Source organism: Bufo gargarizans, chromosome 4, assembly GCF_014858855.1.
Source record: "Bufo gargarizans isolate SCDJY-AF-19 chromosome 4, ASM1485885v1, whole genome shotgun sequence".
Lineage (NCBI taxonomy): Eukaryota > Metazoa > Chordata > Amphibia > Anura > Bufonidae > Bufo > Bufo gargarizans.
In genome coordinates, this window is record NC_058083.1 from 490,850,968 (window position 1) to 490,867,775 (window position 16,808).

Consider the following 16,808-nt stretch of genomic DNA (forward strand, 5'->3'; position numbering starts at 1 on the left):
ATAGTGGAAGCCCCCCATAAATGACCCCATTGTAGAAACTACACCCCTCAAGTTACTCAAAACTGATTTTACAAGCTTTGTTAACTCGTTAGGTGTTCCACAAGAATTAAAGGAAAATGGAGATCAAATTTCAATTTTTCTTTTTGTACATTTTCCATTTTAATTCATTTTTTTTCTTTAACACATCGAGGGTTAACAGCCAAACAAAACTCAATATTTACTACCCTGATTCTGCGGTTTACAGAAACACCCCACATGTGGTCGTAAACTGATGTAAGGGCACACGGCAGGTCGCAGAAGAAAAGGAGCGCCGTATGGTTTTGCGAAGACTTTGCTTTGTTCTAGATGCCATGTTCCATTTGATGCCCCCCTGATGCACCCTTACAGTAGAGACTCCCTAAAAGTAACCCCATTTTGGAAACTAGGGGATAAGGTGCCAGTTTTATTGGTACTATTTTGGGTACATATGATTTTTAATTGCTTTAAATTATGTTTTTTGTGAGGCAAGGTTTTTCTTTTTTTACGGTGATCACCTGAGGGGTTAGGTCATGTGATATTTTTCTAGAGCTGGTTGTTACGGACAATTTGATACCTAATATGTATACTTTTAGAACAAAAAAATTTTTTTGGAGCTATATTTTTATTTAATTTTTTTTAGCGATTTTCCTTATGTAGGGGCTCATTTTTTGCGGGATGAGGTGACTATTTTATTGGTACCATTTTGTGGGACATATGCCTTTTTGATCACTTGGTGTGGAACTTTTTTGTGATGTAAGGTGATAAAAATGGCTTTTTTGACACTATTTTTTTTATTTATTTTTTATGGTGTTTAATGGATGGGGTGGATCAAGTGATATATGTATAGAGCCAGCCATCACGGACGCGGCAATACCAAATATGTCGTTTTTATTTTTAAAAAAATCTATTTTTAACATTTTACACTTTGCGTCCCCCATAAGGTCATACAAGACCTCTGTGGGACATTTAAAGGGGTTGTCATTGAAAAAAAGATATATATATTTTTCCTCATTTCCCTGGTTCTTTTCTGGCCCTTGTTTACATGCAATAAAAAACAATCTCTGCCCCTCCCCCTGCTCTGCTAAGGGAGTGAATACAAGAGCTGCCCTGAGTGACATGTCTGCCTGCTGGAAGACTCTGCAGCATGTTGTATGTGTAGGACTACAAGTCCCAGCTGTATAATGACACTGCTAAGGGAGTGAATAAAAGTACTGCCCTGAGTGCTGGGAGAATCAGCAGCATCTTGTAAGTGTAGAACTACAGGTACCAGTTGTATGATAACACTGCTAATACACACAGGATCTTCCCCCTACCTTCTTGTGCAATGCTCTCTCTAGTCTGTCAACTCCAGTGCCCAGCATTGTCTCCTCACTGCTACAGCTGGCCAGTCTGTGCAGCAGGGGTTAAGAATCCTAGGCAGTGAAGGGGGCGTGGCCAGCACAGTGACTTCTTGTTTACAGGCTTGTAAACAAACTTTATCAGAGCAGGGAGAGAAGCTAACATCACAGGTCATGTGACCCTCAGTCAAATCTGATAAACCAGGCACTGCAGATAAAGTGAGTTAATTTGAAAGCTGTTACATTTGCCTAGTTAGGAACATAGAAAGAACAAAAAAATAACTCGGACAACCCCTTTAACTTCACTTTATTTATTTTTTTACTGTTGATTTCTCCTGTAACTGGGGCTGACATAGTAGTCACAGTTACAGGGAAATACACCCCCAGAGAGGCTGTACAGCAGTATACTTTGCTGTACAGAGGTCTGTGAAAGACCCGACAGCTCCTGCACTCTCGGTCACATGACCGCCGGGACAAGAAGCGCATAGCGCTGTGTATACAGCGATCTAGAAGGCAGGGACATACAGGAATGGTCCCTGCCTTCTCTCTGGGGTGCCCTGCTGTCACCGACAGCGTGCCCCCTGCTTGGCAGCTTCAGAATTAGCGTGCAGCTGCCATCTTTGAATAGATGTTCTGAAACGTCCATTCAGAGATAAACAACCGCCCAGAGGACGTTTTATAGTGTATGGGCGGTCATGAAGTGGTTAAGTTGCAGTCTTAGGGCTTAGTCACACAGCCATAAGTGTTTTGCGGTCTGCACATCGCAGATCCGCATAACACAGATCCCAGCCAAGTAGAAGCCACCATTTTTTTTTTTTTTTAACTTCTCTAAAAATGTCTTATCCTTGTCCGTAAAATGGACAAGAAATAGGACATGATGTATATTTTGGCGATGCCGCAGAACGGATGCGGACAGCACATGGGTGTGCTATCCGCATCTTTTGCAACCCCGTGGAGATGAATAGGGTCTGCATCCTGTATGCAAAAAACGTGGATGGGATGCGGACCAAAAGAGAGGCCATGTGCATGGGCCCTTACTTAAGATGTTTGATAAATTTGGTGCAGATTTCGAAGTAAAACTGACCTATGGCTCATGCACACGACCGTATGTATTTTGTGGTCCACAAAACTCTGATCCACAAAAAATACGGATGAAGTCCGTGTGCATTCCGTAATTTACGAGACAGCTGGCCCCTAATAGAGCAGTCCTATCCTTGTCCGTTATGCGGACAATAATAGGACATGTTCTATTTTTTTATTTATTTTTTTAAGGACTGGACACAAGAAAACATCATTTTTTTTTTAAATAAATGGTTCTGCATACAGTCTGCAAAAACACAGAACAGACACAGAAATAAAATATGTTTGTGTGCATGAGCCCTTTAAGGCTATGTTCACCTTTTGGGGGTCAATTTTTTTAAAATTATTGCATTATATTCATTTTCAGCTAAATCATTTTTTCAGTTGATCTTTATGGAGAGTATTGAACCCTTGTCTATGTGCAGCCTTGAGTTTCTTTAGCAGCAGGATCTGAATTTTCACTCTGTTCCATCAGGCAGCTCAGCTGATGACTCCGTATTTCTGATCTGACATCCTAAACATTCATTATATCTCATTTCTAGAGATGAGGTTTATAAGATGACCAGCGCAAAGTGAAAGAACCAGTCACACAGCTAGAAAAACGGTTAACCCTTTGTGACAGAACTAAATATTTTTTATAAAGACCAATTGAATTATTTTTTTTGCCTAAAATGAGTAAAATTCATTTTTTTTAAAATTGCCCCCAAAGGTGTAAATAGACTTTAACCCCTTAAGGACTCAGCCCTATTTCACCTTAAGGACTTGGCCATTTTTTGCAAATCTGACCAGTGTCCCTTTAAGTGCTCATAACTTTAAAACACTTTGACTTATCCAGGCCATTCTGAGATTGTTTTTTCGTCACATATTGTACTTCATGACACTGGTAAAATGAAGTAAAAAAAAATATTTTTTTTTGCATAAAAAAATACCTAATTTACAAAAAATTTGGAAAAATTTGCAAATTTCAAAGTTTCAGTTTCTCTACTTCTGTAATACATAGTAAGGCCCCATGCACACGGCCGTTGTTCACGGCCGTGTGCGGGCCGTGGAACCGCGGCCTGGATCCCTTCCTGTGAGCTGGAGCGCACGGCGTCACTGGTTGCTATGACGCCGTGCGCCCCCTGCTGCCGGCACAGTACAGTAATACACTGGTATAGATCATACCAGTGTAGTACTGTATTGCGGCGGCAGCAGGGAGCGCACGGCGTCATAGCAACCAGTGACGCCGTGCGCTCCAGCTCACAGGAAGGGATCCAGGCCGCGGTTCCACGGCCCGCACACGGCCGTGAACAACGGCCGTGTGCATGGGGCCTAATACCCCCAAAAATTGTGATGACTTTACATTCCCCATATGTCTACTTCAGGTTGGAATTATTTTGGGAATGATATTTTATTTTTTGGGGATGTTACAAGGTTTAGAACTTTAGAAGCAAATATTGAAATTTTTCAGAAATTTACAAAAACCCAATTTTTAGGGACCACTACAGCTCTGAAGTAACTTTGCGAGGCTTACATAATAGAAACCACCCAAAAATGACCCCATTCTATAAACTACACCCCTCAAGGTATTCAAAACTGATTTTACAAACTTTGTTAACCCTTTAGGTGTTGCACAAGAGTTATTGGCAAATGGGGATGAAATTTGAGAATTTCATTTTTTTGCCTAATTTTCCATTTTAACCCATTTTTTCCCACTAACAAAGCAAGGGTTAACAGCCAAACAAGACTGTATCTTTATTGCCCTGACTCTGCCGTTTACAGAAACACCCCATATGTGGCCGTAAACTACTGTACGGCCACACAGCGGGGCGTCGAGTGAAAGGTACGCTGTATGGTTTTTGGAAGGCAGATTTTGCTGGACTGGTTTTTTGACACCATGTCCCATTTGAAGCCCCCTGATGCACCCCTAGAGTAGAAACTCCCTAAAAGTGACCTCATCTAGGAAACTACACCCCTCAAGGTATTCAAAACTGATTTTAAAAACTTTGTTAACCCTTTAGGTGTTGCACAAGATATAATGGAAAATCGAGATACAATTTCAAAATTTAACTTTTTTGGCAGATTTTCCATTTTAATATATTTTTTCAAGTAACAAAGCAAGGGTTAACAGCCAAACAAAACTCATTATTTATGGCCCTAATTCTGTAGTTTACAGAAACACCCCATATGTGGTCGTAAACTGCTGTACGGGCACACGGCAGGGCGCAGAAGGAAAGGAATGCCATACGGTTTTTGGAAGGCAGATTTTGCTGGACTGGTTTTTTGACACCATGTCCCATTTGAAGCCCCCCTGATGCACCCCTAGAGTAGAAACTCCAAAAAAGTGACCCCATTTTAGAAACTAAGGCTGGGTTCACACGGGCGTGTCCGGATTAGGTCCGGATGCGTCCCGGTGTATTGCGGCAAACCCGCGCGATTAGGTACGCAATTGCAGTCAGTTTTGACTGCGATTGCGTTCCGATGTTCAGTTTTTATCACGCGGGTGCAATGTGTTTTGCACTCGCGTGATAAAAAACCGACTGTGGTACCCAGACCAGAACTTCTTCACAGAAGTTCAGGTTTGGGTTAGTTGTAGTGTAGATTGTATTATTTTCCCTTATAACATGGTTATAAGGGAAAATAATAGCATTCTGAATACAGAATGCTTAGTACAAGGTCAATTGAGGGTTAAAAAAAATAAAAGAAATTAACTCACCTTGTCCTCTTCATTGTGCAGTTCCCGGTCTCTTCTGATGAGCTGTTGGCTAAAGGACCTTTGGTGACGTCAGATCACATGCTCCAATCACATGGTACATCACCACGGTGATGTACCATGTGATTGGAGCATGTGATCTGACGTCACCAAAGGTCCTTTAGCCGACAGCTCATCAGAAGAGACCGGGAACTGCGCAATGAAGAGGACAAGGTGAGTTAATTTCTTTTATTTTTTTTAACCCTCAATTGACCTTGTACTAAGCATTCTGTATTCAGAATGCTATTATTTTCCCTTATAACCATGTTATAAGGGAAAATAATACAGTGAATAGACTGTCACCTAGCAACCATGAGTGAAAATCGCACCGCATCCGCACTTGCTTGCGGATGCTTGCGATTTTCACTCAGCCCCATTCATTTCTATGGGGCCTGTCCTGCGTTACAAACGCAGAATATAGAGCATGCTGCGATTTTAAAGCATTGCAGAAGTGATGCGTGAAAAAAATCGCTCATGTGCACAGCCCCATAGAAATGAATGGTGCCGGATTCAGTGCGGGTGCAATACGTTCACCTACCGCATTGCACCCGCGCGGAAATCTCGCCCGTGTGAACTCAGCCTTAGGGATAAGGTGGCAGTTTTCTTGGTACTAGTTTAGGGTACATATGATTTTTGGTTGCTCTATATTACACTTTTTGTGCGGCAAGGTAACAAGAAATAGCTTTTTTGGCACCGTTTTTTTTTTTTTTGTTATTTACAACATTCATCTGAAAGGTTAGATCATGTGGTAATTTTATAGAGCAGGTTGTCATGGACGCGGCGATACCTAATATGTATACTTTTTTTTATTTATGTAAGTTTTACACAATGATTTCATTGTTAAAACAAAAAAAGTTTTAGTTTCTCCATAGTCTAAGAGCCATAGTTGTTTCAGTTTTTGGGCGATTATCTTATGTAGGGTCTCATTTTTTGCGGGATGAGATGGCTGTTTTATTGGCACTATTTTGGGGTGCATATGACTTTTTGATCGCTTGCTAGTGCACTTTTTGTGACGTAAGATGACAAAAAATTGCTTTTTTTAAACCGTTTTTATTTTTATTTTTTTACGGTGGTCATCTGAGGGGTTAACTCATGTGATATTTTTATAGAGCCGGTCGATACGGACACGGCGATACCTAATATGTATACTTTTTTTAATTTATGTAAGTTTTACACAATGATTTAATTTTTGAAACAAAAAAAATTATGTTTTAGTGTTTCCATAGTCTAAGAGCCATAGTTTTTTCAGTTTTTGGGCGATAATCTTGGGTAGGGTCTCATTTTTTGCGGGATGAGATGCCGGTTTGATTGGCACTATTTTGGCGTACATGCGACTTTTTTGATCACTTTTATTACCTTTTTTGGGAAGTAAGGTGGGCAAAATTTAAATTTTCTCATAGTTTTTATTTTTTTATTTTTATGGCGTTCACCGTGCGGGGAAAGTAACATGACCGTTTTATAGATCAGGTCGTTACGGACGCGGCGATACCAAACATGTGTAGGGAATTTTATTTTTTTCATTTTTAATTAGTGATAAATGTGTTTTTTGATTTTCACATTTTTTGCACTTTTTCTTACTTTTTTTTTGACCCAGACCCACTTGGTTCTTGAAGATCCAGTGGGTCTGGTGTCTGCATAATACAGTACAGAACCTATATAGGGTTCTGTACTGTATTTTACTTACACTGAACAGATCTATGCTTTCAGCACAGATCTGTTCAGCACCATGGACAGCAGGACGCCTGAGCAGGCGTCCTGTTGCCATGGGAACCTTCCCCGTCTGCCACAACTTCGCAGACGGGGAAGGGTAAGGACTGGGGCTTCGGGGGGCTGTCTGGGGGCTCTCTCCCTCTCCCATCGGGGGGCTGCAAAGGCACAGCAGCCCCCCGATGGGAGAGGGAGGGAGCCGCATCTTACTGTTAACTCTTTCCATACAGCGGTCCGTACGGACCGCTGTATGGAAAGGGTTAAACGGCTGACATCCATTCACAGATGTCAGCCGTTTATACCAGGGTGCCAGCAATGTGCTGGCACCCTGGTATACCCACTAGAAGCCAACGATTATTCGGCGGGAGGCGGGCGGGGGATCGCGATCCCGCCTGCCGCACCGCCCGCCTCCCGCACCGCCCACACCGCCCGCAACACCCCCCCCTGCACCTCCCACCAGGCTAAAATCATGCAGGGGTGCAGGGGGGGTGATCACTATAGAGTTGAGCCACACTAAAGTTTCTGATCGCCGCGGTCAGGGACCGCGGCGATCAGAAACAGCAGAAGTAGCAACAAACCGCAGGTCTGAATTGACCTGCGGTTTGCTGCGATCGCCGATACGGGGGGGTCATATGACCCCCCCAGGCGTTGTGACAGGATGCCGGCTGAATGATTTCAGCCGGCATCCTGTGCGGATTAACCCCTGGGGCGCCACAATCTCAATTTAAACTCATGACGTACCGGTACGTCATGGGTCCTTAAGGACTCGGGAAACATGCCGTACCGGTACGTCATGGGTCCCTAAGGGGTTAAATCACCTCATGGTAAATATTCCCCAGTGAGTATTGTAGCTGACACAATGTGGCAGAATTATCTTAGCTCATCAACGAAATGGGTCAGTGGGAAGGGCGTTATAAGTTCTTGACGAATAGGCACTGCCCAGTCAAGCAGATTGCAGCCAAATACAACACTGGGGCTCCAACTAACATAGCCATATGCAGAACTTTTCTTAGCATGGATGGGCTGTAACGGCAGATGACCAGTTCTAGTGTCGCTGCAATGTAAGGAAAACAAAGGCAAGTCTTTAGTGTGCAAAGGTTGGACCAGTGGAAAAATATCAAATGGTCAGATGAACCAAGATTTGTGTACCATGCTGAAGTCATTTTGGCACACTCGTCCTGAACCGATGACCCATTACTGCCAGGTGTCAACAGTTCAGGCTGGTGGAGGTGAAGTAATGGTGTGGGGAATGTTTTCTTGGCACACTGGCTCCTCTAATACCTTTGATGGACATTTCGACAGCAAAGCTCACTTTATGGCATATGTCTTAATCTGTGGCAGGACAGTCATGGACTGGTTCCAGCTTTCCTTGCTTCCCTGTCCCTTACAGTCCCCAGATCTTAATCCTGTAGAACCGGCTTGCTCAACTTGCGGCCCTCCAGCTGTTGTAAAACTACAACTCCCACCATGCCCTTCTGTAGGCTGTCTGGGAATGATGGGAGTTGTAGTTTTGCAACAGCTGGAAGGGCCGCAGGTTGAGCGTGCCTGCTGTAGAACATCTCTGGGTCAAGGTAGAATGAGGCGTTCACAGTCTGTCAGTACCTTCATCTAAGTGGTGGCAACTGCAGGAAGCTACCTTGTCTGTATGGGTTACTATTCCTGAAGGTCAGAGGAGGTCCAATGTGCTACTAGATGAGTGTCTCCTAATAAAGTGGTTATTCAGTGTGTGTATACAGAGAGATAGAGATGTGTCAGTGTCCTTGCTGTATAAGGAGAATACTGCAGCTTTAGATCACACTTACATTCTGTACCTGTTTCCTATTTTCTTAGGGTGCTTCAACGTCGACAACTGAAAACTTTGGCCATAGAGCAAAACGTGCAAGAGTGTCTGGGAAATCCCAAGATTTGCCCGGTAAGCCTACTTTTTATTTCTTCATTTGTCTTGAAGTGTGGAGTCTGTTTGCTTTCTTTTGTCAGCATTAAGAAAGAAAAGCTGAATAAAGATACAATAAAGCTTTGTGCTGGTCCCATGCGTGACCAGATGGGACTGTACAACCTGCGGCTACCAATCTTGCAACTTTATCAAGCAGTCATTATAGGTTAAAGAGTTTGAGCATCCTCATCATGTATTTAGCTTTCTGTGTTGCTGGAATGTCATGGCCACATTGAAAGTTAAAGGGTTGTCCAGCTTTTTTTTTTTTATTGTAGTGCTGGCGTGGCCTCAGGATAGGCTGATCATCTGGGGTCTGATACCCCGCACCCCTGCCGATCAGCTGTACACGGCACTGTCATCACTGTAGTGGACCACGCTCACAACTTCTGCGTTGCTCCCATTCACTTCACTTCACTGGGAGCAGCATTTGTGAACTATGTCCACTACAATATTGATAGTGCTGTATAGTTCCAGTGCTGTCTTGTAGCTACTCGGAGCAGCTGATCAGACCCCCACTGTTCAGCTAGTAGTGGCCTATCTTGAGGATCGGCCATCCCTTAACCTCTTTCCGCACCATGCCTTTAAATGTACAGCATGGCAAATAGCTAGTTCCCTCAACGCCTTACATTTACGGCATAGTGATAGCTGCAGTTCAGGAACTGAGCCGTCATCATCAGCAGCAGGTGTTGGCTGTACTGTACAGCTGACCCCCTGCTGCAATGGCTGAGATAGGAGCTAACGCCGATCCCAGATGTTTAATCCCTTAAATGTTGTGGTCAGTAGCATCCACTGCATCTAAGTTTTTTTTTATAGAAGGATGGGGCTCGCTCTCTACTCTAATGGGCCTCCTGCAACATGATTGGAGGGTCCTGAAAGTCGGTATCGCAGGCGGAGGCCTCCAGGTCTGCCATGTAAGGAAGCCATCAAGCCCTGCCAGAGACGAGCTGTTATGGGCGAGGTGTCAGTGTAAAGCTGACAGGTACAATACACTGCAATAAATAACTATTGCAGTGTATTGTATCGGCAATCAGACCATTATTTGTTCAAGTCCCCCAGTCAGACTTTGAACTTACATATTGTTAACATGTCATTTTTTATTTTTATGCCTCAATTGTAGTAAATTCTATGAACTGAAATCGACTAAAATTTACCACCAACATAAAGTACAATGTGTTCTGAAAAAACTATCTCGGAAACGCTTTGATAAGTAAAAGCATTCAAAACTTACTATGCATAAAGAGGTACTTAGTAAATTTGTAATATAAGGCTGTGTCCTGAAGGCCAAAATAGGCCTGATCCTTAAGGGGTTAAAAAAGCCTGGACAAAGGGGTTCCACTAAACGTTTATGCACTCCTGTACAGAGCCACTAAAGTATGACTGTGGATAACGTAGTGATTATGGGGGTGAGGGGCCATCCAGGGGTGGGCTCATTAATAATACCATTGATAAATGCTATAGTCACCCTCCCCCTTCCTGGAAGAAAATAATAGATAGCATTAAACTGCATAGGACAATGAGATGGGATATAAATGTTTGGTGTAATGTCCCTTAGGAGCCTTATCATGGTCCCAAAATTTGAGGCCATGATGCTTTTTGCGTTAAAAAATAAAATTCAATTTTCTGTCATGCTAGGCAGCTCTTCAGCCAGGGAGGGATCTTTCCCCCTTGCAGTTGTACTGTAGAAGTGACAATCGATGGGATTACGTTTTGCGCAGTACAGCTTACACTCGCACTGCACAATCCCACACTGCAGCCGGGGTACAATCACTGCTGCTCTCTGAATTTGACTGCCATACAACTTCAATGATCATTCGGCCAACAGCTACCTCTCTTGACTCCCTGCCAACTCCTCAATATACATCCACGTTCGGTTTGGTATGAGTATTCTATGGGGAGTGTGGAGAAAGCCTCTACCTGACACTTCTCCCTAGAAAACTAAAGGATCAGGCAAATCATCAGGTGCTTCCCACACACATTAGATGGCCAAATACAGTGTTCTCAACAGGTTCAACCGTCAATTTGCTAACGTGTATGATGGCCTTAAAGGGGTTCTCCACTTTTGCTATATCACATAGTAACAGGATATACTCAGGGTAGGTCATAGGTATGAGAATGGTGGGGACCTTACTTCGGGGATCAGCTATTTGAAGAGAACGCAGTGCTCACCGCTGTAATTTATCCATAGAGCTATTGCTCAGGTAATCCCCCTCTTCCCTAGTTTCTCCTCTGCCTCACGCCTGTGCTGGTCTCTTCACTGGCTCCCCATTGGCCAGTGGTTTCATTTCAAGATACTAAAGTATAAAGCGGTCTACAACCTGCCCCCTCCTTACATCTCTGACCTGCTTCCCAGATACATCCCCACACGTAATCTCTGATCCCCCCCCCCCGGGAACTCCTTCATTGTTCTCCTCTTGTCAGTCTCTCGCACAATTACTACAGGCCTTCTCTTGTGCATCCTCTGTACTTTGGAAGTCTCTACCTCAGCACATCAGAGACTCCCCCCAACATCCAAGCCTTCAAAAGCAACCTGGAAAGCCAACCACCTACAATCAATGAGCACACAGCCAGATGAGCAGCGTCTACCCTCACCTATTGTGTCCTTCCCCTCTCCCTTATAGATTGTAAGCTCTCAGGGGCAGGATCCTCTTCTCCTCTGTACCAGTCTGTTACTAAGGTTATGCACATTTTACTTGTGTGTTATATTATGCATGTATACCCCCTTTTAGATGCACAGCACCCTGTGGAATAAATGGCTCTTAAATAGTATTAATACACATGCATGCTCATCTGAGGTTGGGGAGAAGGGAGAAAGCTACTGCTTTTCGACCCCAGGTGCAAAAGAATTGGGCGTATTGAAATGCAACTGCCCAAGTCTTCTCCCTGAAATCTGCCATCAGGGGAGAGTTAGGGGTCCCCACAGGTTAGATGGGTCGGCCAAACCTATCAAAATCTGGAGGTCAGCTGGCATGCATCTCATTTTTATGGCCAGCGAAAATGGAATTGAAGTCTTGTATCCAGTTGGAGGACTATGGAGTAGAGTAGGGTCCTCTAGAAGTCTACGGGGGTTGTGTTATAGTTTGGTACAACTCGGCTCTACCTCTTTATGTGGAAGCAAAGATTCGCTATAAATGCTTTCACATAAAGAATGTAAATGCCATACGCTGCGACAGGCTTACTACGACTGGAGTAACACTTGACGTTTACTTGTGTTTTATGGTTTTGCCTTTTTTTTTTTTTATAAACTTGTTTGTTTGACGTTATTAACTTGGTTTTCATTTACTACTACCGCAGCTGCGCCAGCAGAACAGTATCTTCAAGAAAAGCTGCCAGATGAGGTGGTATTGAAGATCTTCTCTTACCTCCTGGAGCAGGACCTCTGCAGAGCGGCTTGTGTGTGCAAGCGTTTTAATGAACTCGCTAATGATCCCATTTTATGGTAAGCGAAGAACAATATGATTATGGATTATGGATGATAAAAATGGTGCAAAGGAAAACTAAAACAGCTGCCCATATGGTAACTGGGGACATGGAAATAGTGCCTGGATGCTATCTGCAACTACACCAGTATATTGGATTATTTTATTTTTTTATGTCCGTTTGGTCATAGTTCCAGCAGTATTTAATGATCAAAGTGATTGACAGAGAGATGGATAGAAGATTAGAAATGCCCATATCGTTCCATTTGTCCGCCCTGTCTGGCACGGAGATGCATAGGGAGCATACTGGATGGTACAGTTGTGAAAGAAACTTTGCAAAGTCACAGACCCTCTTAGAAAAGGAGCCACACGTGAGACTCTTCAGAAGCTGTACACCCCAGTCTGCTTCCTCTGTCCACCATTAGGACCTATCTGGGAATATAACATTTACGTGAGAAATCTACTAGCTTGTGTGGTGTTAGTGGTGTTTGTTTGCTGCGATTTAGTATATATTTTTTTTGCACGTAATTGATACGTTGGCAAATCATCCATATGGTCTTCCTGTAGGTCTGGGTAAAGATCTCTATTTTTTCAAGGCAAACTGTAACAGAGTGGTGACTGGAACGGTGGGTAAATGCTACTTACTGTCGTGGCCAAAAGATTTGAGGCCAACACAAGTTTTGGTTTTCACAAAGTTTACAGTTTCAGTTTCTATGGTGGAAATCTGCATTAACTGTAGATTATTATGAAGAGCAATCAGATGAACAAGGTCATTCCTTGCCATGAAAATTAACTTAAGCTAGGTCTATACGGCGACATTTGTCGCACCAATGCCACGCAACAATTTTTATAATGGCAGTCTATGGTGTCGCACTGCGACATGTGACATACTGTGATGCCACAGTCACAAAAAATCCATTCAAAATGTATTTTTCTGCAACGGTCGGGTCGCAGTGCGACACCATGGACTATCATTATAAAAATTGTCGCACGACAAAATGTTGCTCGACAAATGTGGCAGTGTAGTTGTGTCCTATGTGTCGCGTGACTCGTGTAGTCGTGTAGACCTAGCCTTAATCATAAAAAAAAAAAACATTTCCACTGCATTTCAGCCCTGCCACAAAATTGACCTGCTAGTATAAGTTAATTTATCTTCTCGTTAGCTTAGGAGAAAGTGTTAATGAGGACAAGGCAGCTGATATCACTCTGCCATGCTGGTTAAATTAGAAGAGCGGACTAGAGGTGGTGGTGGTGCTTGAAATCATTGTCTACTTCTGTTAACCTGGGAAACACATGCAGTTATCATTGCTTTGCATCAAAAGGGCTTCATAGGCAAGAGCATCGCTGTTTGTAAGATTGCACCTAAACGATTTATCAAATCATCAAGAACTTAAAGGAGAGAGAGGTACGTTTGATATGAAGAAGGCTTCAGAGGGCTCAAGAAAGTCCAGCAGTTGCCAGGACCATCTCCTGAAGAGGATTCATCTCCAGGGTTGAGTCGCCACCAGTGCAGAGCTTGCTCAGGAGTAGCAGCCGACAGGTGTGGTTGCATCAGCAGTACAGTGAAGGTTTTTGGAGGATGGCCTGGTGTCAAGAAGGGCTGAAAATAAGCAACTTCTCTCCAAGAAAAGCATCAAGGACAGACTGACATTCTGCTGGATATACGGGGATTGGACTGCAAAGGACAGAGGTCAAGTTAGAATCTCTGATGTAGCCCCCTTCACACTGGGACATCTGGAAAATGATTGGAGAAGAAAAGGTGAGTGTAACCATGAGTCCTGTGTCATGCCTACAGTAAAGCATCCTGAGACCATTCATGTGTGGGGGTGCTTCTCATCCAAGGAAGAATTTTGCCTAAGGGCACTACAATGAATAAAGAATGGGATCGAAACATCCTCCAAGAGAAACAACTTCCGACCGTCACGGAGCAGTTTGGTGATGAACAACGCTCTTTCCAGCATGATGGACACCATGTCACAAGGCAAAAGTCATAACTTAATTGCCTTGGTGAACAAAACATTGACATGTTGGGTCCATGGCCCGGAAACTCCCCAGATCTCAATCCTATTGAGAACCTGCGGTCAGTCCTCAAAAAGCAGGTGAATAAACTAAAACAAACTGTGAGAAATTCCAAGCACTAATTATGCAAGAATGGGTTGTCAGCAGTCAGCCCAGAAGCTGATGTCCGAATTACATAAGTCTTGATAAAAGAAGGGTCACCACTGGAAATGTTGAGTCTTTACATTAATTTGATGAATTTGTGAATAGAAGTAAAAAAAAAGTATGCCTATCATTGTATTTAAGTATACTGTAGAAATATCTGACAGATCTAAAAAACACTGGAGCAGCAAACTTTGGGAAACCACAAATTTGTGTCAGTCTCAAAACTTTTGGCCATGACTGTAGATCTGAACATAGACGCTTACACCTCCCGGGACAAATGACTTGCACAATGATGGTTTTTGTGTTATTTAAATATTCTCTTGTAAGGTCTGTACTTACTAATGCAGTGGTTTTACTTGCAGGAAACGATTATATATGGAAGTGTTTGAGTATACACGCCCCTTGATGCACCCTGAACCTGGCAAATTCTATCAGATTAACCCTGAGGAATATGAGCATCCAAACCCATGGAAGGAGAGCTTCCAGCAGCTGGTAGGAACCTTTCCGCTTGTTTGACTTTATAGTTGTAGTACTGTGTAAATTAAGGCAATAGTTTTTAATCTTTGCATTAAAAGGGTTTTCCGAGATTTCAATACTGATGACCTATCCTTAGCTCCTCAAACAGCTGATCGGTGGGGGTCTCGGGTGTCCGTCTCCACCAATCAGATACTGATGACCTATCCAGAGGATAATAGGTCAACAGTATTAACATCTCGGAAAACCCCTTTAAGGATATATTCTTTGTAGCTGTAGGCTAGATGTACCCCCTCTTCCACACCTCCCTACTGTGCTGGAGAGGTTTCGCTGCAGTTACCCCTCCCTACGTCCTAGGGATCAATGTGCAGATTTGGTTTAACCAAATATTTGTGTTAGTTCACACCTCTCTCTCCTTTTAGGTTATGTTAACACAGCAGAAATACAGAGCAGTGGAATCCACAGCAAAAATGCAAGGGTTACACTCTGGCTTCTGCTTCAGATTTGCATCTACAACTGCTGCGCGTCCACACAGGACTAGTCCCGATCAATGGGTTTAGTTTGCATGTGGCTAAAGGCCGCTTTACATTGGCCAAGCATCGGGGGAGATGATCGCTAACAGGCGATTGTAGGAACGCTAGTTAGTGATTATAGGCCAGTGTAAAGGTGCCGCCAATTACCCGATGAATGAACGAATCGCTCTTTCATCGGGTTATGATTGTGAGGTCGCCTAAATAATTTTTTTCTGGCAGAAGATTGTGCCGTCTAAACAATGATTCTATATGAGGATGAGCAATGGCGTTAGCAATCGCTCCTCCACATACTGTGGAGGAGATCACTGCATGTAAAATCAGAGGTCTCCTCCACTGATGAGCACACGGTTGTCCGGAAGGAATCCACAAATGTGGTGTGTTTTTTTGTGAGTTTTTTTATTTTTAATTTTTTTTTTAAACCAATGGATGTTCACTTCAATACAAAGCTGCATTTTCAGCTTAGTTTTTAGCGCCGAATTAGCGAGTGCTGCTTTCTATTGACCTGAATAGGAGGCTGTTTTGAGGTGGTTTCTGGAGCTGATTTTGAAGCAGAAACACTCCCAAAACGCCGAACTGACCATAAAGAGTAGCAATGCGTATTCCCATTGCTAACAGGTCTTGTTCGGCAACAAATTCCGCATGAGAATACTGCTGTGTGAACATACCCTTATACTAAAAAGTCCAATGGGAACTGGTTTATAAACTGATCCTATTTTCAGTCAAAATGCATTTTTGCACTGGTAGTGAGTAAAATTGTCCAGTTGCTTTTTTTTTTTTTTTTTTTTTTTTGTACAGTCAGACACAAATTCTCATGCCTGAAAATCGTGATCTTTTGGTGGGTGATGAGTGATATTAATTCTATATGCTTGCTGCAGGTTGAAGGCTCCATTTACATTACTTGATAGATTCTCCATTTCTGTTGGGTATAATCTGAGTAACCCATTGGACCTCATTAGTCAGTGAGATCCCTGGGGGTTCACATAGGGCTCCCTGTTCTCATAATTGCTGGGGATCTAAGTGGTCGGACCCTCCATAATCCTACATTTTATAAAAAATCCTTTGAATAGGTGCTAAATGTTGCTTATTGGCCAAACTCTTTATGTAATCATTTATTTTTTTCCCCTCAAAGTTCCAAAAGCCATGGGGGGCTTTTTTTCTGTTCTGTTTGGTGTGGGATGAGTTGTATTTTATATGGGACTAGATATAATGTACTGATTTTACTAATATCACCATTATTTTTGGGGATTTATTTTTATGGTGTTTGGTATAAATAATGTTAAAGGAAACCGGTCATCGTGAAATGCAAACTGCAGGCAGCATGTTATAGAGCAGGTGGAGCGGAGCAGATTGATATAGTTTTGTGGGGAAAGATTTAAGAAATTGTAATTTCTAACTTTAAATCTCTGTTCCATTGTT

At 42.9% G+C, this 16,808-nt stretch overlaps 1 protein-coding gene across 2 annotated transcripts in view; it reads left to right on the forward strand.

The window, feature by feature from the left end:
* Nucleotides 1–16,808, forward strand: part of FBXO11 (F-box protein 11) — a 109,993-nt gene that overhangs the window by 52,616 nt on the left and 40,569 nt on the right. For both annotated transcript variants that reach the window (XR_006388869.1, XM_044292044.1), the window contains exons 3-5: nucleotides 8,704–8,785; nucleotides 12,098–12,242; nucleotides 14,748–14,877. Coding sequence is in view for 1 of the 2 variants with exons in the window: in XM_044292044.1 (XP_044147979.1) it covers nucleotides 8,704–8,785; nucleotides 12,098–12,242; nucleotides 14,748–14,877 (357 nt within the window). In the remaining variant the exon portion in view is untranslated. The remainder of the gene's footprint in view (nucleotides 1–8,703; nucleotides 8,786–12,097; nucleotides 12,243–14,747; nucleotides 14,878–16,808) is intronic.